The sequence below is a fragment of the Oryx dammah genome, unplaced genomic scaffold, assembly GCF_014754425.2.
Source record: "Oryx dammah isolate SB20612 unplaced genomic scaffold, SCBI_Odam_1.1 HiC_scaffold_8, whole genome shotgun sequence".
Lineage (NCBI taxonomy): Eukaryota > Metazoa > Chordata > Mammalia > Artiodactyla > Bovidae > Oryx > Oryx dammah.
Window position 1 is genome coordinate 6,895,548 of NW_024070192.1, and position 22,762 is coordinate 6,918,309.

General features: G+C 57.0%; 3 protein-coding genes across 6 annotated transcripts; 1 reads left to right on the forward strand and 2 right to left on the reverse strand.

Moving 5' to 3' along the window:
* Nucleotides 1-6: 6 nt before the first annotated feature.
* GGA3 (golgi associated, gamma adaptin ear containing, ARF binding protein 3) lies at nt 7-14,253 on the reverse strand. Of its 2 annotated transcripts, XM_040244560.1 has the most exons (17): nt 14,154-14,253; nt 8,698-8,782; nt 8,496-8,571; nt 7,052-7,150; nt 6,318-6,441; nt 6,055-6,158; nt 5,863-5,943; nt 5,378-5,515; nt 4,639-4,720; nt 4,418-4,534; nt 3,913-4,137; nt 3,497-3,567; nt 2,986-3,281; nt 2,585-2,793; nt 2,118-2,287; nt 1,903-2,013; nt 7-1,674 (listed from the first exon to the last, which is right to left on the reverse strand). In XM_040244560.1, exons 1-17 carry the CDS (start codon nt 14,191-14,193, stop codon nt 1,564-1,566), a joined length of 2,139 nt encoding a protein of 712 aa, XP_040100494.1. In that variant the 5' UTR covers nt 14,194-14,253; the 3' UTR covers nt 7-1,563. The 2 variants fall into 2 exon arrangements, with proteins under 2 accessions (XP_040100494.1, XP_040100495.1); XM_040244561.1 differs by lacking the exon at nt 7-1,674 and having other exon boundaries at nt 1,920-2,033.
* MRPS7 (mitochondrial ribosomal protein S7) lies at nt 14,248-17,769 on the forward strand. Its single transcript, XM_040244627.1, has 5 exons — nt 14,248-14,593; nt 15,133-15,324; nt 15,442-15,505; nt 15,875-16,042; nt 17,135-17,769. The coding sequence occupies exons 1-5, from the start codon at nt 14,511-14,513 to the stop codon at nt 17,354-17,356; spliced, it is 729 nt and encodes a 242-aa protein (XP_040100561.1). The 5' UTR covers nt 14,248-14,510; the 3' UTR covers nt 17,357-17,769.
* MIF4GD (MIF4G domain containing) lies at nt 17,675-22,209 on the reverse strand. 3 transcript variants are annotated; one of them, XM_040244621.1, is made up of 6 exons: nt 21,778-21,899; nt 20,746-20,877; nt 19,488-19,597; nt 19,150-19,305; nt 18,961-19,053; nt 17,675-18,431 (listed from the first exon to the last, which is right to left on the reverse strand). In XM_040244621.1, the coding sequence occupies exons 1-6, from the start codon at nt 21,893-21,895 to the stop codon at nt 18,204-18,206; spliced, it is 837 nt and encodes a 278-aa protein (XP_040100555.1). In that variant the 5' UTR covers nt 21,896-21,899; the 3' UTR covers nt 17,675-18,203. The 3 variants fall into 3 exon arrangements, with proteins under 3 accessions (XP_040100555.1, XP_040100556.1, XP_040100557.1); XM_040244622.1 differs by lacking the exon at nt 21,778-21,899 and adding an exon at nt 22,069-22,209 and having other exon boundaries at nt 17,681-18,431; XM_040244623.1 differs by having other exon boundaries at nt 17,681-18,431; nt 21,673-21,876.
* Nucleotides 22,210-22,762: the final 553 nt, after the last annotated feature.

The following is a 22,762-nucleotide window of genomic DNA, read 5'->3' on the forward strand; positions in this document are numbered from 1 at the left end:
TCCAAATAGGGCAAAAATGGTTTTATTTAACATGCAGCAAAACAAGGGAAGCAGCTGATATATCCAGTAGTTTTTTGTCACGAAGTGACCTCAATAGTAACGAGTAACACTCATAAATAACTCTAAAGCCTAAAGCTTATTGTAAAGGTACATTCCGTGTAGTAGTCCCACAGAGCTTCCCAGGGCTGAAGCAGCCCATCTCTGGAGAGCTCTTGGATTTACTCCTTAAGGAGTGAAATGGATTCACTTTCTTTCGTCTGTCCTAACGAAGCAGTGAAACCTGCTCGCTGATGAGGGGAGGGGGCGATGGCCTCTTGATTAAGGAAGCCTGGCAAGAGCAGGGAGGGGTCAGGGCTGCCTCTCCCTGGAGCTGGCTCTGGCTCATCCAGCTGAGCACAGGTGAGCCACGTGCTCATTCCCCAGTGGCTAGGTCTTACCTGCCTGTCAACCCGTGAAGCCTGGACTCCCTGGCCCAGCTGTAGCCAGTGGACGGAGCACTGTTGAAGCAATAGGGCCTGGTGACTCGATTCAAGCAAGGCCCCTAATCTCACCACCTCCAGACCCAACATATCGCTGACAGCGCCCCTCAGCAGCTGGGTACACTCACAGTTTCTGGGCAGCAGATAAGGACGTGAGTTTAGTGCAACGCGCCTGCTCCTGAGGCCTCCTGTTCCCAACTGCGAGCCACCCTGCAGGCCAGCTGGTGGGAGGAGGGGGCCAAAGCGGGACATGGGGTGCTATCCTCCCCTCAGAGGCGTGAGGGCAGCACGGCGGTCTGCTCCACGCCAAGCAAGAGGTAGTGAGTGAGAGATGGCCTGTTCCCACGGCAGGAGGCACCCTTTTCCCGGAGAGCGCTGGCCATCTGCTTCCGGAGAAGGCGCGACACCGCTCTCTTCCATTTCCTTTCTTGGTTGTAGTTCAGGCTGCCGCAAGGCCAAGTTCTGCTTCTAGCAGCTGCAGTTCCTCATCCTACTGTGATGTCCATGGGACACAGCCTGCCGCCGCCAGGGCCCAGCACAACTCCTCGTGGCCGTTCCAGGGTCGTGCTGCCCACAGAGGGCAGGAGTGGCGATCCAGCAGCACCAGCGCCCTGCTCTGGGCCCAGGGCCTTGCGGGAGCTGTGGGCTGTGCCCTCCTCCCAGGAGCCTGCCAAGGGGGAGCCTGGGGATGTGAGGACGTGGTCCTGAAGGAGGGCCCTGAGTCTCCGCATCAGAGGATGCCAGCACAAGGGGAAAACCCACTCCAGCCTTGGGGCCATGTCCCGGGCGGGGGGGGGGGGGGGGGCGCGGGGGGGGGGGGGGCACCTGGGGCCACTCCCCACTCCTGATGTATGTGGCCACTTCAAGTCACACAGGTAGATAAAAACAGGTCCTTCTGGGGGCCGAAGGAAGAGAGATCACAGCAGCGGCTCGGCTCCTGGCAGCGGTGCCCAGGGCCCCTGTTCCACATCAAAGCTCTTAAGCACAGCGGTTAGGATGTGAAGGAAGACTGGGCCTGGAGAGCTCCCCTTCTCGGGGTAGCCTGCCTGGGCTCCAAAGTGCAGCCAACACGTGTCCTCTGGGGTTATAGGTTCCCCCACTGCTCCACGGGGGGGAACTGGTCCACCTCACCCACCTCGGTGCTCAGCTGCTCCCCCAAGGCAAAGGTCAGCCTGTACCGAAGCCTCGCCTTCTCCTGCAGCAGAGGGGCCGCGCGTCAGACATCCCTTCTCTGATACCCTCGGGGTGCTTTTGTGCAGGGGACACGCCCTGCTCCTACCACCCCATCCTCACTTGGCCTTTGGGCCAGGGTGGAAAAGGGACGTGGGAGAAGCGGTAACAGTCCAGGCTGGGAGGCAGTGGACGTGGGCGTCCAATCTTGGGCAGCCGGGGCTTTCAGGTGGGGTCCCCAGCTCCAGCTCACCTTCAGTGGGTTGGCCAGCAGCATGACCTGCGTGATGGCTGCAGGTGGCTGGATGGGGCTGAAAGGAGAGAGTTCTGTCCCAGAGGGTGGTTGCAACTTCACTTTCATTGACTAGAGAGAGAGAGAGGCTCCTTTGAAGAGATGGCAGGTGCCCTTGAGGTGGAACGGGGTGTGGACATGTGGGTACAGGAAGAGGCCCCAGGGAGCGAGGATACCTTGGGCACTGCGGCCTGCAGCACTATGCTCTTGATGGGCAAGGGAGCCGTATTCAGCATGGACACCACCACCACCAGCACATCAGGCCGTCCTGGAGGACACTCCTTGGCAAAATGGAAGAGGATGCGGAAGCCGTTTTTATCATAGGCTGTCACAGGAAGGGCACTGCCTGTGTGTAAGAACGGGGCAGGTAAGGGCGGTGGGGAGAGGTGGGCCTGAGACAAAGCACCGCAGCCAGGCGGGAGGGCACAGCGACCCCGGGACCAGGAAGCTCCTGAAGGAGCCTGGGAAGAACCTCCTGAGTGCACAACGGGGACAAACACAGACTGCGACACGGTAGGGAGGGCTGCGTGTGGCTCTCAGGGACTCTGGCAAGAAAAGCCTGGACCCACCCGTCCCTTGCCATGCGGCCCACACCTCTGCAGGCTGGGACCCCCGCCTCTCACCCCGAGCCTCCAACACCTACTAGGCTTGATAGACTCCAGGGGCACGTGGACACTGGCCAGGGAGAGCTCGGGCCCCTTCACGGGGCTGCCCTGGGCCTGGAAGAGAGGGCTGCCGGGCCCCGCGGAGAAGGGGAGGAGAGGCCGAGTGGAGGCGCCACTGGGGAGCAGAGAGGGGGCGGCGGCGCCCGGGAAGCAGCTGGAGGTGGCGGGTTTCACCAGGCCCGAGGTCCTGGGCAGCAGGAAGGAGGACAAGGCATGTCGAATTCCAGGCAGAGCTGCTGACGGCCCCACACAGGCGCCCTCAGACTAGAGCCGGCTGTCCCCTCATCCCGCTTCTAGATTCCAGCTGACCCACCAGACTGAGAGGGAACTCCCACAACCCCCTGGGGCTGCCTCCCCAGCACCCCCTCCCACTCATTACACTTTAGCCTCTTCAAGAAGCTGGTCGAGGGCATCCAGCTGGTGCACGGTGCTGTCGCCCAAAGCGGAACCACGGTGCCCAGGGGCGATGGGCTCAGCCTTTGGGGCCAGAGCTGGGGCCAGGCCAGTGGAGAACAAGAAGGGGCTGGCTTTGGGGGCAGGAATGCCAGCTGGGGCCACTGGGGCCTGGGAACTGCCTGCGGGGGCCACTGAGGGCTGGAGGAGAGGCCCATCTGCGGGGCTATAGGCTCCCAGCCCAGGTTTGGGGCTGAAGAAGTCCAGGTCCGACCGCTCGCTCTGGGGAATGAAAGTGAGAGTGAGGGGGCCCTGCAGGTGGTGGAGGCTGCAGGCTCTCCACCCAGCCCACCCCCCACGCTGTTCCTGGGGGCTGGGCTGAGCCCTCTGCAAGAGCAGCCGTCCTGCGGATAGAGCGCGCAAAGCGCTGTGTGCAGGACGGTGCCCAGGGCCAGGACGAGGCTGGGAAGTGAAGGCAACACGGCGCCCGCCCCTACCTGGAGCAGGGGCCACTGGCTATTCCCAGCTACCTTGGCGGGAGGAGCACTGGGCGCCGGGTCAGTGAGGCCTGAGGACAGAGGAGACGGCTGTGGTGGAAGAGGCTCCAGGCTGGGGCAGCCCCAGCCCCACCTCACCTGAGGGAGGGTCACCCGTGACCACCAGGCCGCCCAAGGGTGACGGGGCATCCCCTGTAGCTTCTGGAGGGGAATGGACCCTCTTCCGTCTTTATGCTGCAGGGGGCGCCTGCTGGGGAAGGAGGAGCACAGCCAGACAGGATGTCCACCAGAGGACACTGCCCTGGGCCCTCCTTCCCACCCTTGCTAAGCACTCAGGGTCCCCCGCTCGGGCCTCCCCGCCCCAGCACTTCTTGCTGAGGCCCCAGTAGCCCCAGGCAGTCCCCTCCAGGACGCACCCAAGCAGAGCAGCTCCTCGTCCAGCAAGCTGAGGGCGTTGCTTGTGCTGCTGGGCCCTGGGGGGGCCTCGGGCTGGCCGGGTGAGTGGCTGCGCCCAGGGCCTGAGGCCTGGGGGGGCGGAGGGAGGACAGGGATGCCCGAGCTGGCAGGGGTGGGGGTCAGTGCTGGGGGCGGGCCGCTCGGCACCTCCACCTCAGCAAGGTCGATGAGAGTGCCTTGGTTTCCTGGATGGATAACGGAAGAGTACAGGAATCACTGGGGGCCCCTCCTGGACTGCGCAGGGGGAGAGGGACCCTGAGCACAGCCTCTGGCCACCTCCCAAAGCACCTATCTGGGCAGCGGTGAAGAGCTGGTGGAGACGGCAGGTGGGGGAGACCCTGTGTGACCTGCTGGGAGGGGCTTGGGGGGGCTCAGAGGCCCCTCAGGCCCATGGGCTGATACAGGGTCACCCTGCACCGGGGACCCAGGCTGCTCCGGAAGGAGTGGGGAACCAGAACACTTTACCTTCCGAGTCGGGACTGGCTGAGGTCACCACCTCACCGTTGACGACCTGCCCTTCAACGACTGTCTTATAAGAGTTGATGACCCGGGAGAGGTTGTCACTGGCCTGTAAGATGTCCCCTAGTACCGGAGAGAAATCTGTCACTCCCGGCCTGACAATGCCCCCACCACACACATCTAAACCCCCGGGTCACCCCCACAACCACCCTTCCCGGGCCGCTCACCTAAACTACTGTCATTGTCCTCGGTCTCACTGGCGAGCTTGAATAATGTCCGCCTCTTGTTCTCACACCGATCAAACAGCTCCTAATAGAGACCCAGAGAGGAAAATTCAAGCTGCCAGGAGATCACCCAACCCACCATCCACGCCACCAAGTTCTGGCTCCCCTGGTACATGGGTTAGGTGGTACCACACTTAACCCAGATCACCTAACCCAGCATCCACGCAGAGTCCTGGCTCCCCTGGCACCGTGGTCAGCTATCGGAGATCACCTAACCCAGCATCCACACCAGAGTCCCGGCTCCCCTAGTATCAGGTCAGCTCCTGGCAGAGTCAGGCTCTGCACACACGTCTTCCTGCTGCCAACCTTGGCCACTCTGAGTCACAAAACACCTGCTCAGGCGGAGAGGCCGCCAAGACAGCAGGTCCCTTCCCACTCCCGGCCTGGCACACACCTCAGAACTCAAGAGTCTCTATGTGACCGAGGATGGAGGAGCACATCAGGGAACCAGGGTGGGCCTTTCTCTGCCCAAGCGTCCCCAGGCAGAAGGTGAGGTGGAGAGCAGGGGTGCGCCCCGAGGCAGATCTGCAGAGCCACGCAGATGGGAGGGTGCATGGAACGAGTCAGCCACAGCTCATGGGCACTTGGGGGCACCACCCCTCGCGGTCTGGCTGCTGGTGGAGGAGGACTACCAGGTGTGTAGCAGTGTCTCGGGGCAGGAACACCCTCTCCTGGGGCCTACCTTCATGAGCTCCTTGTCTGCCTCCGCAGAGCCCTCTCTGCTGTAGTGACGCAGCATCTCACCAAGCAGCTTCACGCTGTTATCGACCTCCTCTAAGGTGTGCAGACGCTCGGTCACCTTCTGGACCCGCGCCTCATCCTGCGCCAGAGAGGACCAAGGAGCGAGAGCTCAGCTGGACTTGGCCCACTGCCCCCCAAAACCCCGCCAGGGAGGGTGCACACCTGCCCAGGGAACACGCGGGCCAAGGCCCGCCCCACGGAAGCTCCTTTCAACACGTGATTCTTGGAACCACTGGCCTCAGACCCAATCGACAGCTCTTCTTTCAAAGCAGCAGCCTGCCTGCCCCCAAGCCTGGCGCCACAACTCCCGCTCCCCTCTCCTATCCGCCCCCTGCTCCCATGTGTGGGTGAGCCCTGGGGACAGGGGAAGGGATCGCTGCTCTGGGGTCATGGGCTCCTCCTCCCCAGGGCTCATGGCCCACCCACCTCCTTCACCATGGACTTGATGAGCTTGTTGGCCTCCTGTAGGTCGTCCGGGTTTTTGCTTTTCAATAGCTTGGCTAAAAGCTGGAAGAGGAGGGCATCAGAGGCGGAGGGACGGCAGTACCCCCCGGGGAACACACAGGAACTGAGCACAGCCCGGTGCTGAGCGAGCCCACGCCCCATTGAGGATTTTACCTTGGATTTCTCCTCATCATCAAAAACAGGGTTTTTGGGACGAGGCGGTGGAGACGGGATCAGCGTCCTGTCCACAGAGATCAGCGGGTCGGAATGCACGATGCCTGAAAGGGGACGGAGCAGCAGTCGCACAGGCTGGGCCACCCTGGCACCCTTTCCCACACAGCAAGGGGGCGCCCCCGGGACCAGGCCTGCAGGCCGCACACATCTCAGCCCCTCAAAGCCCAGCCCCGCGGCCCCTGCTTGGGCAGACATCCGCGTACCCTGTCTCTTCAACATGTGGTAGGCATCCTTGATCTTTGATTCTTCCGGCAGGGCCAACGTCCAGCTATAAAGCAGCTCAATAACCTTGGTCTTCACTTTCTCAGACACCCTGTCCCCCAGGTACTAAGGAGCAAAGGAAATGGGAAAGCTAATGTGTGCAGCCTGGAGGCAGAGACAGAGGGAGGCTGTGCTCACAGCAATCAAACGGCTGCTAACTGGCTGCAGTCCCCAAGCCGCCTCCAGACTCGTGGGTGTGAGCCGGCGCGGGGGAGGGGAGCGGCATCCATGGGGCACAGACTCCACTCAGGAAGGAGGCCGGGAGCTCGTCACTGTGTTCACGCACAACAGACCAGACACACAACTGCACTTTCTCCCGAAGGAGTGAACAAGAATGCCTTCGCTGTGAAGAAGTGTCCCCTCTGCCGTAAGCGGGTGCCCAGAGCTGAAGCGACACTAGTGTGTGGCCGTGGTGGAGAGACGAGAGCGGCCGCGTGAGCACGGTGAGGAACCGTGGCTGCTGTTGCGGGAGCCCCATCAGCTGGTGCACTGAGGCCAGGAGGGTGGCAGAGACGTCCCTGTGTGCACGTCCACCCTCAGCATGGCGTCCTCTGAGCACAGGACCCAGGGAACCCCAACCCCAGGGAGACACTGGTCCGCGTGGTGAAAGCCGGTAAGGTGGAACCCAGGAGGAACACAAAAGAAGTTCTGAGAAACAGAACTGCCACCGACTGACCTTCGGAGAGACGACTTTGATCAGCTCATTCAAAAACCGGAACTTCCCCACTTCGTTATGGAGCCTCCTCCCGCAGTTCTTCATGCAGGCTTCCAGCACCTGGAGAAGAGGCCAGGCGCTCAGACCAGGACCTGGCGCTCGGCCAGACCCCACACACTGGCGGCGCCGCACAAACACTCGCCCAAGGAAGGACCTAACCAGGAGAAGAGGCAGCCCTGGGGGACATCAGGGCAGTGGGATTACTCACAGAAGAGTCCCTCAAGGTGCAAACCCCTCTGGGGAAGCTCAGCAGAAACTAAAGTAAACGCTGAAGCCCAGATAACAAGACAGTCAGACGGTCAGCCCTGGAGGTGGCCTGCCTGCAGATCCTGCCCTCGGGCTTCACAGGTAAGGAGATGGAGGCAGAGACCACACGCCCCTCTGATTCAGGGTCCAGGGCTCTTTCCACAAGCTGATCAACATGTTGGGCAGGCCGGAGAGGATGTTTCAATTCTGTCTTCTTCATCTTAGATGGACATGCTATTTTCCCACCCTGAGCCCCATCGATCTCCCTCTGGGGCCTCAAGTTCTCAAGTGCTGCTGTGGGGCCTAGCACCTGAGTTTATGCCAAGGAGCACACCACCCAAGTGCAGCCCCGTGCCCCGGCTTCCATCTTTGTAAATCGGGGATTTTCAACCACACTACTACAGACGTTCTGGGCCCGTCACTTGTTCTGGGAGCCTGTCCTGGGCACTACAGAATGCTCAGCAGCACCCCGGGCTCCACCCACATAGATGCCAGTAGCACCCCCCGACCTGTGACCAGCAACAGTGTCTCCAGACACTGCCCAGGGTGCCTGGGGGACAGAGCCGCCCCCGCTGGAGAGCCAGGGTTAATGAAGCCTTCGCTCTGCAGAGCGCACGGCACAAGCATGTGTGCAGGCTAAGCGCCTTTCCCCAACGACCCCCTCCTGCCCTTCGAGGAGCTAAAGGGAGTCAGGAGAGAACCCGGGCATCCTGGCTTAGGGGAAAGCCCAGAGGCACCCCAACACCGCACTCAGCTCTGAATCCCCCGAGTCTGAATAAACGCTAAGATCTGCCCACTGGGGTGATGCCTTCACTAGTGACCCACATCATTTTTAGCTACAGGACAAATTACACTCGGCCAGCTCTTACCTGGCAAGACAGCTCTGTCAGCCTCTCTACGCCCCACCCAGGGCCCACAGCCACTACCCCTCTGCCTTGGCCTCTCTGCTTCTCCCATCAGACCTCGTGTTCACACTCAGTCATCCGTGATGCTTGGGCCTGGCACAGGGGCACACCTGTTTGTGGAACAACTGACTGTGCAAGGTCCAGGTAAGTCTAGTTTGTATCCAGGATGCTCAGCTGGCCGAGGGCATGAGCCATGACCCACTCACAGTTCCCAGCGAACTCGTGAAGAATCATCATTAGCAAGAAAAACCTACCGTCAGGGCCTGGACCGCCTCCCATTCCTGCGGAGACTGGATCTTATGGGCCAGCAGTCGGACGGCGATCTGTGGCCTAGAGACCAGCAAAACCACACCTTTAGGACGCTGCCCCTCGGCCACCTGGCTAGTCCTCCTTTGCCAGTTTTTCACTTTCCCAGTCAACCATCTCTCACCTGCCCCCTACCAGTTTGAGACTCACCCTTCAAGTTCCTTGTTGATCTGATCACAAAAGCCAATTATGTATTCCCAGTCTTCCTGGCGGTTAGAAGGATTGGTAGCTTTATCTGGGGAGAGAACGAAGACGACGACAACTAGTTGTTACAGAGAGCAAGGACACCATGGAAGGTTTTCCTCACATTTTTAAGGCACTGATGTGATGATTTCTTCTCTAATGGAGAAGACTCAATAATTCAGTCAGACAGCAACTCAAATACAAATACTTAAAAAAAAAAAACTTTTTTCTGGTTGTGCCACATGGCTTCTAGGATCTTAGTTCCCTGACCAGGGATTGAACCTAGGCCCTAAGCAGTGACAGAGCAGAGTCTTAACCCCTGCACCACTACCGAATTCCCTACAAATATCGCTTTCTGTCCAGTATTCTAAAAGTTACAAACAAAAAAGAAAACAAATCTGAAGCTTTAAGGTAGGCTAACGACGTTTACTGAGCCCTCTAAGCACAAATTGTGCTATCTGTCCATGGGGTCACAGAAACAGAACCTAAGCTTGAGTAAGCAGCATCCCTCAGTTTAAATGGTCTTCCACGATCAAGGACAAAGACAAGCACTGAAGAGGGTATCCCAGGGTTTAAACTCCAGGAGGTAAATGCCAAGTCTCCTAACACGTGGCGTGTGTCGTCTCTTCTCCATCATGCCCAGATCCTGTGCTTAGAGAGGACAGCCCCAGCTGAGGGTGGTTAAATGCGTTCCCATCTCTGATTCAGATCTTGGAGTCAGCCTCTTCCACAAAGCACTCTCAAGCTGTGTGCTAAATTTAGGGCTTCAGGTTCAGAAAACAAACGGAAGACTGAAGGCGTGTATCCTTTTTTAAGTCCAGGCTCCTCCAGCAGATTTCCGCCAGGGCCAAAAGCAGAGTGAGGGCCTTGAAAAAGCCCTTCCCAACAAGGGGTGATGTTAGAGGTTCCTGAATTCTGATTGCTCGTGACTGTGTTTCTTTACTTCCATTTTCCTAATGTTAAAAATCACTAGCTCCACGCTCAAATCCTAACAGGGACTCCTAGCCAGCCCCATCCCCCGCCCCTCAACAGGCATCACAAGGCAGCAGACGCCACCCAATGGCCGAGGGAAGACCTGCAGTGTCCAGCGCTGTGCGCGCAGGGCAGCGTTTCTGCTCTGGAGGCCAGAAAATTCTGGTGGTTTAGGATCATATTTGGGGGAAAAGAGAGATGTCAGTCCTCAGTCTTGAAAAGAGAATTAGCAGGCCCTTGAAAATGTCATGCTTGGAGGGAAGGGAGATTAATTCTATCAAGAGGGACTGTTTGTTGCCACAGGGACCCACTAACTGTCACCCTCCAGAGAAGCCCTGAGTCTCCCCCACCAGGTACCTAAAATTTTCTCAGGTGTCAGCATGGCTTTGTTACTAATCCCTAGCATTTGAGATGCTTGGAACTCTCATATGACATTAAGAGGGTGTGGGATACAAAAATAAGATGGTTTGAGGAGCCATATCTGCCCCTGTCACTACAATCATTTTGGGAGCAGTCACACGCCTTCCACTGTTTGCCACTGGAAAAGATGTCACAGACACAGGGGACACGTGCACAGCCCCTCCCCTCCCCACACACAGACAAAGAGCCACGGGCGTTCACCAAAAATGTGTTCTGCCTGGAACTGCCACGACTCCATTTCTGATTCCAGAAACGCTCCCACCTACTTCTCATTTTCGTTCGACAGCTCGAGAATCCCACTTCCTGTCCCCCAATAGACTTTTCTACCGCAAACCCTCAGGGAGCTCTCGGCCTACACATGAACACAAAGCCCTGGTTTCAGCCACGGTTCGCCCCACTTCTGAGTATCTCCCCCAACTCTCCAGCCAGCTGAGACAGCAGACCTCAGTCACCCACAAAACTGCATGAACCTCTGGAGATAACTTGGGGTGACTCAGGCACTCCGCCTGCCCACCGCCTCCTGGCAGATGCACACACCCACCACCCACTCAACGTTCCCCTCACCTGCAACGGAGGTGATGCCGGAGCCTCCCCTGTAGATCTTGCCTTCCAGAACCACCCCTCTGCGCTCCAGGTTTCTATTTTGGGGTCTCTGTTGAAAGCCTTATGCTAGTCTGTCTCTCTGCCTCTATACATCCTGCTCTCATTTTCAACTAGCCATGACTGTCGTGGGACCTCTGGTCCAGGAGGGAGGGGAACAGCAATGGCCACCCCGCCCCAACATGGCTCAAACAGTCCAGTGACAAGTTCCACATAGCAAGGATAAGGATGGAAGGGAAGTCAAGCGTCAAACTTTAGTGCGAAGGTCTTAAATCAAGGGAGACTTAGTCAACCACCAAGTCTGTTGTTAAACAGCCACAGAAAACTAAGCAGACAAGTCAGGCCCTGGAGGAACTACAGGAAAAGTACAAGATTCAGACCCTACCCTTGAGGAGGTTATGCAGCACGTGAGGAAACAACCAGAGCAAAACAAGACGGGAATTTTAAGTGCTCATCTGGTGCAGAAACGAGTCTAAAAACACTCATCATTTCTCCTCCCTGACTTCCCTATTTCTATAAATGGTGCCACCATTCCAAAGCTCCTTTTGCCCCCACCCAGGCACCCAGGTCTGAAGGCTCCTTCTTCCCTCTCCTCATCCATTTTCATTTGGAGAAGGCAATGGCAGCCCACTCCAGTACTCTTGCCTGGAAACTCTCATGGACGGAGGAGCCTGGTAGGCTGCAGTCCATGGGGTCGCTAAGAGTCGGACACGACTGAGCAACTTCACTTTCACTTTTCACTTTCACGCTTTGGAGAAGGAAATGGCAACCCACTCCAGTGTTCTTGCCTGGAGAACCCCAAGGACAGGGGAGCCTGGTGGGCTGCCGTCTGTGGGGTTGCACAGAATCAGACATGACTGAAGTGACTTAGCAGACTTAGCAATCTCTTCCTTCTCCATCTCTTTACTATGTTTTTTCCCCTCAAGGCTGAGCCATGGCCCTCGGCAGTTAAAGTGCGGAGTCCTAACCACTGACCTGCCAGAGAATTCACCTCAATGTCTTTTTGTGTGTTGTGCTCAGTCACTCAGTTGTGTCCAACTCTTTGCAACCCCACAGAATGCAGCCCACCAGGCTCCTTTGTCCATGGAATTTTCCAGGCAATAATACTGGAATTGGTTGCCATCTTGTACTCCAAGAGATCTTCCTGACCCAGGGGTCAAACCCGAGTCTCTCGCCTCTCCTGCACTGGTAGGCAGATTTTTTTTTTTTTTTACCACTGAGCCACCTGGGAAACCCCAGTGTCTTTTTAAAATTGTTTTCTTCCTCCTGCCCTGACTGCCTGGTTTCTCACTTGCTTCCAGAACTTCTGCTCCAATCCATCCTATGTAAAACACCTATAGGAACCTTCCCAGAACACTGACTTAACAGGTACAGTATGAATGGGAATCCCTTAACTGGAGATACAGACTTCTTCGGGTGGAATTGGAGCCAGTCCAGAGTTTGGCTCTTCCCAGCTTCCTCTCCCATGTTCCCACAGGAATGCCCTGCTTGAATCAAACGTCTGTTACTGCGTGCCCCAAACACGGCCTGCTCCCTCCACACCACTGTCTGCTGTTTTCTTAGCCTATTTTCCCATTCTTTAAGGCCTAGCTTGAGTGCCATCTCCCCACTCGGAGAACCATCTCCCATTTCACTTATCCCCAGTTTCCCAAAATAAACTGTCTGTATTTTAGCATTTACGGTTCCTGCTTTTTTACTTAAAAATGCTTTATCCACTCCAGCACCACTATCATCAAACTGAAGGCAAAGACTTTTAGTTTTCGTTAACACCTCACACAGCAGGTCATTAAGCACTGATTAGCTGCAGTAATGACAGGACTTTAGAGAAGGCTGAAGTCGTCAAGAGATGGTTTGCGGGGAAGGAGATGCTGGGATGGGTTTCAAAGCATGTAAAGGGGAACAGGGCTTTCAGGAAAGGAGAGGAATGTGTGTTGGTGGCTCAAGAACATCCAGCTGACAGAAGCAAGGAAGAACGCCAGGAAGTCACAGCGAGGCAGGGGGACAGCAGTGCAATGACCTGACTGAGCAGAAGGGCTCTGGGAGCAGAACTAGGGGAGAGGCGGGGAGACCTGAGACCTGCCCACAACGTCAGTCTAAGTAACAGTAAAGGGCCAAAGGCCAGTCTCAGCTCTAGTCTCTACAGATAACCTTCCCTCTCCCCCATCACCATCTCCACTCTCCCTCAAAAACAGGTCTAAACTCTAAACCTAGCCTATTAGACTCAGCTGAGGTCATTTAAATTTCTACGAAGTCCCCATTAACATCTGTAAATGGAACCAATTCCAGGGTATTTATATCCAGTTGGTGGCTCTGGGCATTAGAGCCAAGGTGTCCTCTTGTGACACTGTGACACCAGTACCTACTTTGCTAGGATTCTTGATAAATGAACGTCTTTGGAGCACTCTGAGCTCCTGGGAGAACAGTTCCATATACACAGAAGGCTGTGACCTGCCTGCAGCTGCAGACCTTGCAAATGTAACCTGCGTTCAACCACCTGAACAGGGTTTCTTATCAAGGGGACTCAGGCAATTGGAGGAAACGGGCATCACCCCTCAAGAGGCTGCAGACTCTAGTAAGTAACTGACAATGTACAAGGCAGCATCTCGGCTCCAGCCTGTCTTGTCACCCTGCCCAATTTGTCTTCACTTAAACAGGGCTCCAGGGACCTCCTCTAGCCCATACTTAGTAAACTCAAAGTACTAACCCTTCAGCCAAATGCAACCTGCTAAAGTTAACCTGTATTTCCTCAACAGCAATATAAATGAGCGATCATAGCAATAGGCCGCAATAACTACAATATCAGGCTGCGTCTCTCAGCTTTGCTGAGTAGTTTACCAACGAATGACTCGTTAAGACATGCCGGGGGTGGGGAGAAGGGTCCCCCAACAGAGCTTTCATCATGCTTCGGTTACTGCAGGTAAAAGTACTCTTTTTCTCCTCTCTCTCTTTTTCACCTCAAACATTCAGCCTGCGCGAAGCAGTCACTTCTACTGGAATACACGGTCAAAATTCTGAAGCTATGTGGGTATGGCTCAGCACCACCCACCGCTCCCGGAGTTTCAGCCCCAGTTCGGAGGTTTCCCCTGCGTCGGAAGAGCGCAGGGGTCCCGGAGTCACGGCCTTGCGCAGCCCCACCACAGTTTCCCCAAAACGCCTATGCATGTCAACCCGAAGCACTTGGCTGTCGCTTTCGCGGAGCCCGCGGGGCCCGAGCTCACGGCGCAGCGCGCAGGAGCGAGAGGAGGCGCCGCGGCTCAGAAAGCACGGGCCGGGCCGCCGAGCGAGGAACGGGCGCGATCCCAGGGCGCTCGCAGCGCGTGCGAGGCTTGGCGCGGGCTGCCGGGCGGCGCCACCGCAGGCCCGGGGGAAGAAGCCGAGGGCTGGGGAGAGGGGAGGCTCGAGCGCGAACAGACTCGGCCGCGGATACTCACTCAGCCAGGACTCCAGACTCTCCCCTTCCGCCTCCGCCATATTGCAGCCGTCCGGGCCGGCCCAGCGGCCTCAAACCTCGCGAGAACCTGAGAGAGACGAGCCGGGGCGGGGCCTGCATAGGGACCTCAGAAGACCAAGCGCCGCCGTCTAGGATCTTGCCAGGCTGCAATGGATAATACGAGGGCGAACGTTTCCTTTTTGACTCTCCGCCTTAGACCTTGGAGTGAGAGACTCTTCAGGCCCAGATTAACAGGGTGATGCGCAGAGCTAGGACCTTGTAGCTCTTTTCCCCCGTCTTTAGTCACTCGGTCAGGCACGCCAAGGGCAGTCTCCGTGGGGTCCTGCTGGCAGCCAAGATGGCTGCCCCCACGGTGAAGGTTGCGCTAGGGTGGTCCGGCTTGGCTCTCGGCGTGCGGAGAGCTGCTCTGCGGCTTCCAGGGTGAGAGGGTGGCGGCAGCTGGGAGTCCTCTTGGGTCTTCACGGAGAGACCTGCTGGGGAGGGAAAGAGGGGGCCACAGGCAAGCCTCGCAGGGACCTGGAGAGAGCCTGGGAGGCCGGGATAAATGAGTCCAATGCTCTTTAACCCCCTCCGTGAGTTTGGGTCAATCTGAAAGCTTAGTAGTAGCTCCCTGCCTGAGGAATTCTCACTTGGAACTGATAGTGCGATCTTGTTGAAGAATTCAGAACTAGGATTTTCTTTGCTGGGAGGTGGAGGGGAGGGGAGATCCATAGGCGGATTGTCTATTTTCTGAAGTTCAGGAGCTTGTCCTTACTGTTGGCACTTGAGGAGCAGACTTTCCTGGCCTCTTTAGGGGAGGTCCTCCTACCTCTTGGGACAAGAATTACTGCAGCTCAGCTTTGGCTGGCGGTCTCCTCGCTGCTCGCTTGGCGGCGGTTTGGCATACATGCCTATTGTTAAGTCAAGCCTTTTCAGTTGAGTCAGCTTTTGCCCTCCTCTTCCTCTTCCCCCCACCCCAGGCTAGTGCAGGTGAGGTGGAGCCGCTATGGCCCTGAGTACCAGGATCCCCAGACTGACAAGGAATATTACCGCAAGCCCTTGGCCCAGCTGACTGAGGAGGAGACGTATGAGCGGGAGCTCCGGAAGACTCAGGTTATTAAAGCTGCCCCAGCCACGAAAACATGCTCTGTGTTTGAAGACCCAGTGATCAGGTTAGCAGAAAACAAACTGTTGTTCCACAGAGTGGGACTATACGGGGGAAGGCGGAAGGATCTACAGTAAGGATTTTGTGACAGCCTTGGGAACCTAAACATCTTTTTTTCTTAAAGTAAATTCACCAATATGATGATGAGAGGAGGAAACAAAATACTGGCCAGATCCCTCATGACACAGGTAAACAGTACCTCTCTCTGTCATCTTTGTTTTCCCCATAGCTTTGTGTTTGGCTCTTTCATCTTAACACAAAAAAACAATGGATTCTGTACCTGTCATTAAAAGTACAGAGTTTCTCTGTATTTATGTGTGGGAGTGGAGGCTTAAGAAGTCCTATAGGAGTCAAGCACTGCCATCCCCCAGCCCCACATTACAAATCTTAGCTCATTCTTCTGTCCTAGTCCAGGGTTTTTGTTTCAGAAGTACTAAAGGAATAGCTGGGCAGCTATAGAAGAACAGGATGATGGGAATAAAGGACAGGTTCCTAGCCCAGCTGGGTGAACCCTTTAGGAACCCTGGGGTATCCTCTTCCACTGTATCCCTTTGCAGACCCTGGAAGCTGTGAAAAGGAAGCAGTTTGAGAAGTACCATGCTGCTTCTGCAGAGGAACAGGCAACCATCGAACGCAACCCTTACACCATCTTCCATCAAGCACTGAAAAACTGTGAGCCTGTGATTGGGCTGGTACCCATCCTCAAGGGGGGCCATTTCTACCAGGTGAGTGGTCAGGGTGGGAGAGCAGGGCTGCTCATGTGTGAAATGTTGGGGGTAGAGGTGGGGTATTTAGAGTTGGGCCAAGATTGATAGCTTTCTTGGGACTGCAGAGTGCCAAGGTCTTTTCATCTCAGTCCCATGGTATAAAGATTACAGGCAGAAGATGGAAGAGCCAAAAAATTATCTACATGACCTCTTTAGAAGGCCCACAGTACTTTAGAAGGCCCCCATTGCCCCTTCTGTCCAGCATTCTGTGTTCCAAAGTATAAGTTTCTGATGGTGAGGAGCTATGTTTATACATCAGTGTCTAACATAGTGTTCGACTGATGCTTCATCACTGTTTAACTGAACTAGGTGAAGTGTTAGTTGCTTAGTTATGTCCGACTTTGCAACCCCATGGACTGGGACTTGCCCTGCTCTTCTGTCCATGGGATTCTCCAGCCAAGGATATTGGGAGTGGGTTGCCATTTCCTTCTCCAGATCTTCCTGACCCAGGGATTGAACTCGGGTCTTCTGCGTTGCAGGCGAAGGTGGCTTTACCGTGTGAGCCACCAGGGAAGCTAGCATTTAATTATACTTCATTGTCAGAAGTGGGTGTTCTTTCCTTTTTTTAAAAAATATATATTTGCTTTGTCTTTCCTTTTTCAGTGTAAACCTCACAGGGTAGAGACTTTCTCAATGCCTGTGTCCCTAGGGTCTGGCACAGTGCCTGACACATAGTAGGGGCCTGGCAAATGATTCTTGGGACAAGAGGGACCTGTTTCTAGGCGTTCATGATCCGTGTTGGCTAAGTCGTGCCAGCTGACAGGGCTTTTCCCAGCGGTGCTTTTATCAACTTGGCTGAACTCCTTTTAGAGGTGAAAGAGGCCAGCGCTCAAGGAGTGTTTGTTTGATGAATGCCTATCATGTCTGCTGCACTGAGGTCAGCCAGGGGTGAGAGGAGCTCAGAGAGGAGCAGTCAGGCCCTCCTCCCCAGCACCCTTGCCAGGGCTGGCCCTGAATGGACATGTGGCTACTTATCGGAGCTCTGGCAGGAAGGAGGCTGCAGTCCTGGCCAGTTCTCAGCCTAACTTGCCCCTGTCCCGTCTTGCCCAGGTCCCTGTGCCGCTGGCTGACCGGCGTCGCCGCTTCCTGGCCATGAAATGGATGATCACTGAGTGCAGGGAGAAGAAGCCCCGGCGGATGCTGATGCCGGAGAAGCTGTCTCAGGAGCTGCTGGAGGCTTTCTACAACCGCGGCCCTGTGATCAAGAGAAAGCACGACATGCACAAGATGGCCGAGGCCAACCGCGCGCTGGCCCACTACCGCTGGTGGTAGAGAGTGGGCAGAGGGTCCGGGAAGACGGCAGCGCGCTCTGCTGCCAGAAACAGCGTGAGCCGCTGCCACACTGCAGAACGCCTGTGGGTTAAGGGTACCGTTCCCTCTTCCGGGCAGGCGGGCCTCCTACCAAGGACGGAGCCGCTTGTTTACTGCCTGTTCGTCGTTTCTTTGGGGGCTGGAACTCGCTCTCCCTGTCCCATCTCCTTGGAAAGAGGGGCATATCAAGTTGGATTTCCTCCTAAGAAACCTAGGGCTAACCCAGCCTTCTTTTCCTTCAGCTTGGGGTGGACCTTTGGGTGATACAGAAAGAAGCAGTTTTAGTATCAGAAAGAGTTTATTAGAAAATTCTCGTCCTGACCTGGTGTAACACGTGATGTGGTATTACGATTCATTAAAACCAACTGGAGGAAATACGCTCAGTTCTAAAGTGGTCCTTGTACAGAATGTATAAAAAGCAGTTTCTGGTGTGACTCTGCTCGTCCCCTTTGATATCCCTAAGTGTCCCCACCAATGGCTCTGGGCACCAATTTTACAGATGGGGAAACAGGTACCAAGATAGCTATTGCACCAATGGTTCCACAGGGCAGTGCTTGTCGGGAGTTGCCCAGGTCAGCGGTGAGGGGAGAGAAAGGCTGTTGGGACTGTGGAGTAGGTGTGCCTGTCTTCCGCAATCCTGGAATCGGAGAGAAGGTGCTCAGGGCAGGACCGCTGCATTAAGCGGGATCATCTCAGGCGCCCTTGAGTCTGGAAGGGAAGAAGTCTTTGGCAGAGGTGAAGACTCCACTGCCAGGTTGGAAGGTGGGCAGAAGAAAGGCCGGCGCCACTGGGGAGGAAGCCTGGAGGCCTAGTCAGAGACCTCGCTGTAGTAATACTTGTGGGCAGCCGGGGTGGTCTTCCAGCCGGCTGCCCGGAACTCGATGATCTCCAGCAGCAGCAGCTGGGCCAGGGAGCCGAGGCCGGCCGGGAGCAGGAAGCCGTCCCGGATCAGGACAAAGAGCTCATCCATGCGCTGCCCGTTCATCTTCTCCAGCTGCTCCCCGACCCGGTGCAGCTGCAGCACCAGGCAGTCCACCTGCAGGGGCAGCGGGAGGGGACCCCAGGCACGGCCCTCCGTTACACAGGGCAGCCATTTACTGAGCGCGCTCTGTGTGCCAAGCTCCGGGCTTGGCCTGTGCATACGTTTCCCCCGCTTCATCCTCACATGACCCAGTGGGCACTGTCTCTGTCTCACATGAAAGGAACAAGCTCAAAGACTTGCCTCAGATCTCTCACCTGGGCCAGGTGGACGCAGGCCCCGTCCCCAAACTGCTTCTCAATCCCACTCCCCCTGCCCCCCAATCCGCCCCCCCGCCCCAGTTTAGTTTCTGGGCCACCAGTATCCACAGTTGCTTTCCTACTGTAGGGAACACAGCCTCTGAACCAGGAGGTTCTAGCTGCGCTGTGTTCTGGGTAAATCCCAGACCTTGCAGCCTGTCCTGTAACCCTGACAGGCCATGAACACCCCCACCAGGTTCCTGCCCACAAGTGAAAGTCTCCATGGACAGGGACAGGCATTCCGAGTTGAGCCCATCTCCACAGTCTTCGGTGCCGGGGCCACTCACCTCCTCCTCCTTGCTCAGGCTGTCGGGCTGGGCCAGCCGGAAGAGGCAGTCGTAGACGGGGTTCACCAGGGCCATCATAGGCATGTTGTTCACCTGCGGGGGGAGAGCAGGGCCCAGAGCACTGGCTTAGTGGCACAGGAGACAAGTGGGCCGCCTCTGCTGCACGGGGTGTGGCTGGCGGGGCCTCACCCTCAGGTAGTCAAAGATGTTGCAGATAAAGGTGACATAGCAGACCCAGCCCTGCAGGGAGCGGGCTCGAAGCTGCTCCCGAGTCTGGTACTCCTGCTGTAGCCGGTTGAGGAGTCCACGGCGGAAGACACTCTGGCCCGCTTGCTTGCTCTCTGCCTGTGAGCCAGGGAAAGGGAAGGGCAGTCCCGGGGCCCAAGCTTCCCAGGCCGAGTTCCCTGCTGTCCTCCTCCTCTCCTGCCTCTGAGGCCAGCCCTTCGCCTCTCTGCCCTGCTGGCCTCTGCCCACTTCAGAAGCACCTTCCTCAAAGCGTCTCCCCTTCTCTGCCAGCCCCACCCAACCTGAATGATGGCGTGGCACATGCGTCCTGCTTCCTTGCTGAACACACTGTCCTGCAGAGAATGGTCCACAATCACATTGGCCACTTTCTCCAAGTCCACGGCACCTGGATCTAGGGTAAAGACAGGTGGGGAGTCTAGAGCTACTTAAGTTATATATGCCTCCACCTGCTTCTAAAGGATCTGAGGCATTTACTGACGAGCACTCCCATTATATACTTCCACTGCTGGGAAAGATTGAGGGCAGGAGGAGAAGGGGACGACAGAAGATGAGATGGTTGGATGCCATCACCAACTCAATGGACATGAGTTTGGGTAAACTCCAGGAGTTGGTGATGGACAGGGAGGCCTGGAATGCTGCAGTTTATAGGGGCGCAAAGAGTCGGACACGACTGAGCGACTGAACTGAACTGAAAGACCAGAAGGGGGAATTCCTCGGAGGTCCAGTGTTTAGGACTCTGCTCCCATTGCAGGGAGCACAGGTTCGATCCTTGGTCAGGGAACTAATCCTGAAAACCATGCAGTGCGGCCAAAAAAAATAAAGAGACCAGGAAACAGAGGAAACATCACACAGGAGCAGCTGCAGCCACAAGCCTCCTGGTGACCCAATAAGAGAAGAGGGCTGTGTGGCTGATAAAGAGTCAAAGAGCGCTCATTTTTTTTAGGACACGTCTTTTCCTGGCACTAGGTTGAAGATGGAACACTGACAGCCATTTGATGGAAGAAAGTGTTCTTAACAACACACACATGAACCCCTGACAAAAGCAGGCCAGGGAGGGCCTCTCTGCAGGCTTAGCTTGGCACGCTACAGGCATTGCTAATCGTTCGCTGAGTCAAACTTCTGTCCTGAGTGCTGCGGGAGGGCCTTGGCCCAGGACAGTTAGTGGAGCTCCTCTGCCAAGCAGAACACTCCATCTTCTGTCCCAAGTCAGGCAGCTCCGCATATTCAAGAGAGGGGCTGCAGCAATGCAGAAACCAGGTCCAGCATAAGGACTTAAGGGGCAGGAACTGGGTTTTCTGTGCCTCACCCTCCTTTCCTGGGTACTTTAAAAACACTTTACAATCTGAGGGGTGACTATGATCTATGATTCATACTCCCAAATACTGGCCTAAATGTCTTCCAGTTCCAAATTATGTTGTGGACTCCTGCTCTCAGAAAGTGAAGGGAGAGGGTGGTGCATTCTCAGGGTCATCCCAGTCCTCTGGTCCTGTCCCCCTCTCTGGTGCTCTGGAGCCAGGCTCAGGGGCTCCCCACGCTCACCTTTGAGAGCTGTCTTCAGCAGCTGCTGGGTCTCTGCATCAAAACACTGGATTTTATACTCCTCTTTACCCGGATCCCCCATGACTATCCAGCCGCAGCAGCTCTTTACTGGGGTGGGACTAAGGACAACACCTGGGTTGGGGGAGAGGCGAATGGAGAGGTCTTAGGTGTGGAGCACGGAGGCAGGGCTCCCAGCCCTATGGGCCCTGGATAGGGCTGGGCAGTCCATGGCATTCAGGGGTTGGCTGGGTGCCCACCAAGCTTGGCTTCTGGTGGAGACTGGGCACCAGCCAGGCACCTGCTGCTCAGTTAAAGAATCCTGATAATCTCTGGGATTACACAAGAGTAAAGAGATGAGGGGTGAATGTGTTTGCCCTCTAGTCTGCCTCAAGGTTATTCTCAACTGATACCAAAGCTGGGGTGGGGTCAGGTGCACTGAGATGAGGGGGTGGATGAGTGGATATCAGACACTTTCCATGCCTGTATAAGACGATCGAGAAGCTACTGACTGGTCCACCACGGCTCCCTGCGAGTGAGAGGACCGGGGCTCCAGGCTGTGGGCGTCTGTCCCAGCAGGGTTCCAAGCCCCATCTCCCCATCCCTCTCCCTTGTCAGAGTCCTCAGCCCAGAAAGCCCAGTCCCGGGCTGGGGCCGGCCAGAGGGCTGGGTGCCGCCTTGACTCCCCTGGTACCGGCCAGTTTCTCCCCGGGACGGACTGGTTAAACTGGCCTCCCGAGGGGCAGAAACCTGGCCCTCCCTTCTCAAGAAGGGGGCAGTGCTAAGAGTCCTTAGCTCCATTCTGAGCCTTCTTCTGAAGGAAGGGAGAGCGGTGACGTGACCCACAAAGGTGGTCCCCGCTGGGGTCTCCCCTCCGGACTCGGTGCCTCTCCCTCCGGCCAAAGGAGCGGATCTTAAGGGTCTCCAGACCTGGGCAGCTTTCCTAAGCCCGGAACGCCCCTCCCGGCGGCTCAGTGGAGCCCGCCGTCCGGTGTCTCGTGAGCTGTAGGGGTGGCGAAAGAGCCGGGGACCCACCTGCCGCGTCGGCGCCGCGCCCGCGTGCCCGGAGGCCGCTCGGCCGACATCGTGCGCGCGCCGCGCGTCCACGGCGCTGCAGGCTGGGCCGCCGGCGCCTCACCGCCGCTGAGGTCATTTCCTAGCGCAGGGGCGGGGCGGGGCCTGGGTGGGACCGCGCACGAGCGCCCCCTGCCGGAGCCCCGACGAGGCTGCCCTCGCCAGCCGGCCGCGCCAGCTCAGAGGTTCCCGGCGTGCGACGACGCAGGACGCCCGCGACCCCTGCCCCCACCGCCCCCTTCCTCTCCTCACCTCGTTTTCCCCGGGCCTGCCCGGGACCACGCCAGCTCGCGGGCGCTGGGTCGGACCTGCTCCTCGGTCTGCGTGAAGCCCTCGGTCTTGAGCAGTGGCACTCACCCCGCCCTGCCCCACGCTGGGGCTGAGGTTAAAACGGGGTCAGGAGCCGGGCCCGGCCAGCGGTGTAGGAGGGGCCTGCGGGGGGCGCGGTCCGCAGCCCGGCTGCAGGCGCGGGGAGCAAGGTGGGAGGGCAGAGCAGTCGGCGGGAGGGGCCGGGCCTCACAGAGGTTAGGCCCGGGCTCCCCGCCCCACTGCCCCCATCCGAGGTAGAGAAGGCGAGGAAGCTGTCAGGGCTAGATCGAGTTCCACGAAGACCCCCCGACCCCACTCCAAGTACAAACGATATTGGTAAAATAAATTGACAATCAGTGAACCAGCTCAAGAGAAAGGGGTCTGTTTGCCAACTTTTGATGCCCCAGGAGTTGGGAGTGACCCTGACGTTGAGCTTCCCCGGGGGCTCAGAAGGCAAAGAATCTGCCTGCAATGCAAGAGACCCAGGTTCAGTCCCTGGGTGGGGAAAGATCCCCTGGAGAAGGAAAAGGCAGCCCGCTCCAGTATTCTGGCCTGGAGAATGCCATGGACAGAGCAGCCTGGCGGGCTACAGTCCACTGGGTCACAGAGAGTCAGACATGACTGAGTAAACACATCC

Bases quoted from the DNA above. Each gene is read 5' to 3' on its own strand.
- MRPS7 (XM_040244627.1), top strand. From the start codon at position 14,511: ATGGCTGCCCCCACGGTGAAGGTTGCGCTAGGGTGGTCCGGCTTGGCT. The intron at 15,325-15,441 runs GTTAGCAGAAAA...TTTTTCTTAAAG, and splicing joins TTTGAAGACCCAGTGATCAG to TAAATTCACCAATATGATGA. The intron at 16,043-17,134 runs GTGAGTGGTCAG...CGTCTTGCCCAG, and splicing joins AGGGGGGCCATTTCTACCAG to GTCCCTGTGCCGCTGGCTGA.
- MIF4GD (XM_040244621.1), bottom strand. From the start codon at position 21,895: ATGACCTCAGCGGCGGTGAGGCGCCGGCGGCCCAGCCTGCAGCGCCGT. The intron at 19,598-20,745 runs GTGAGCGTGGGG...TCTTTACCCTAG, and splicing joins GCTGAAGACAGCTCTCAAAG to ATCCAGGTGCCGTGGACTTG. The intron at 19,054-19,149 runs GTGAGGCCCCGC...CTCCCCCCGCAG, and splicing joins ACATCTTTGACTACCTGAGG to GTGAACAACATGCCTATGAT.
- GGA3 (XM_040244560.1), bottom strand. From the start codon at position 14,193: ATGGCGGAGGCGGAAGGGGAGAGTCTGGAGTCCTGGCTGA. The intron at 6,442-7,051 runs GTCAGTCGGTGG...TTTGCTCCTTAG, and splicing joins TCAAAGTCGTCTCTCCGAAG to TACCTGGGGGACAGGGTGTC. The intron at 3,282-3,496 runs GTAGGGGCGGGC...TTCATTCCCCAG, and splicing joins GCCAGTGGCCCCTGCTCCAG to AGCGAGCGGTCGGACCTGGA.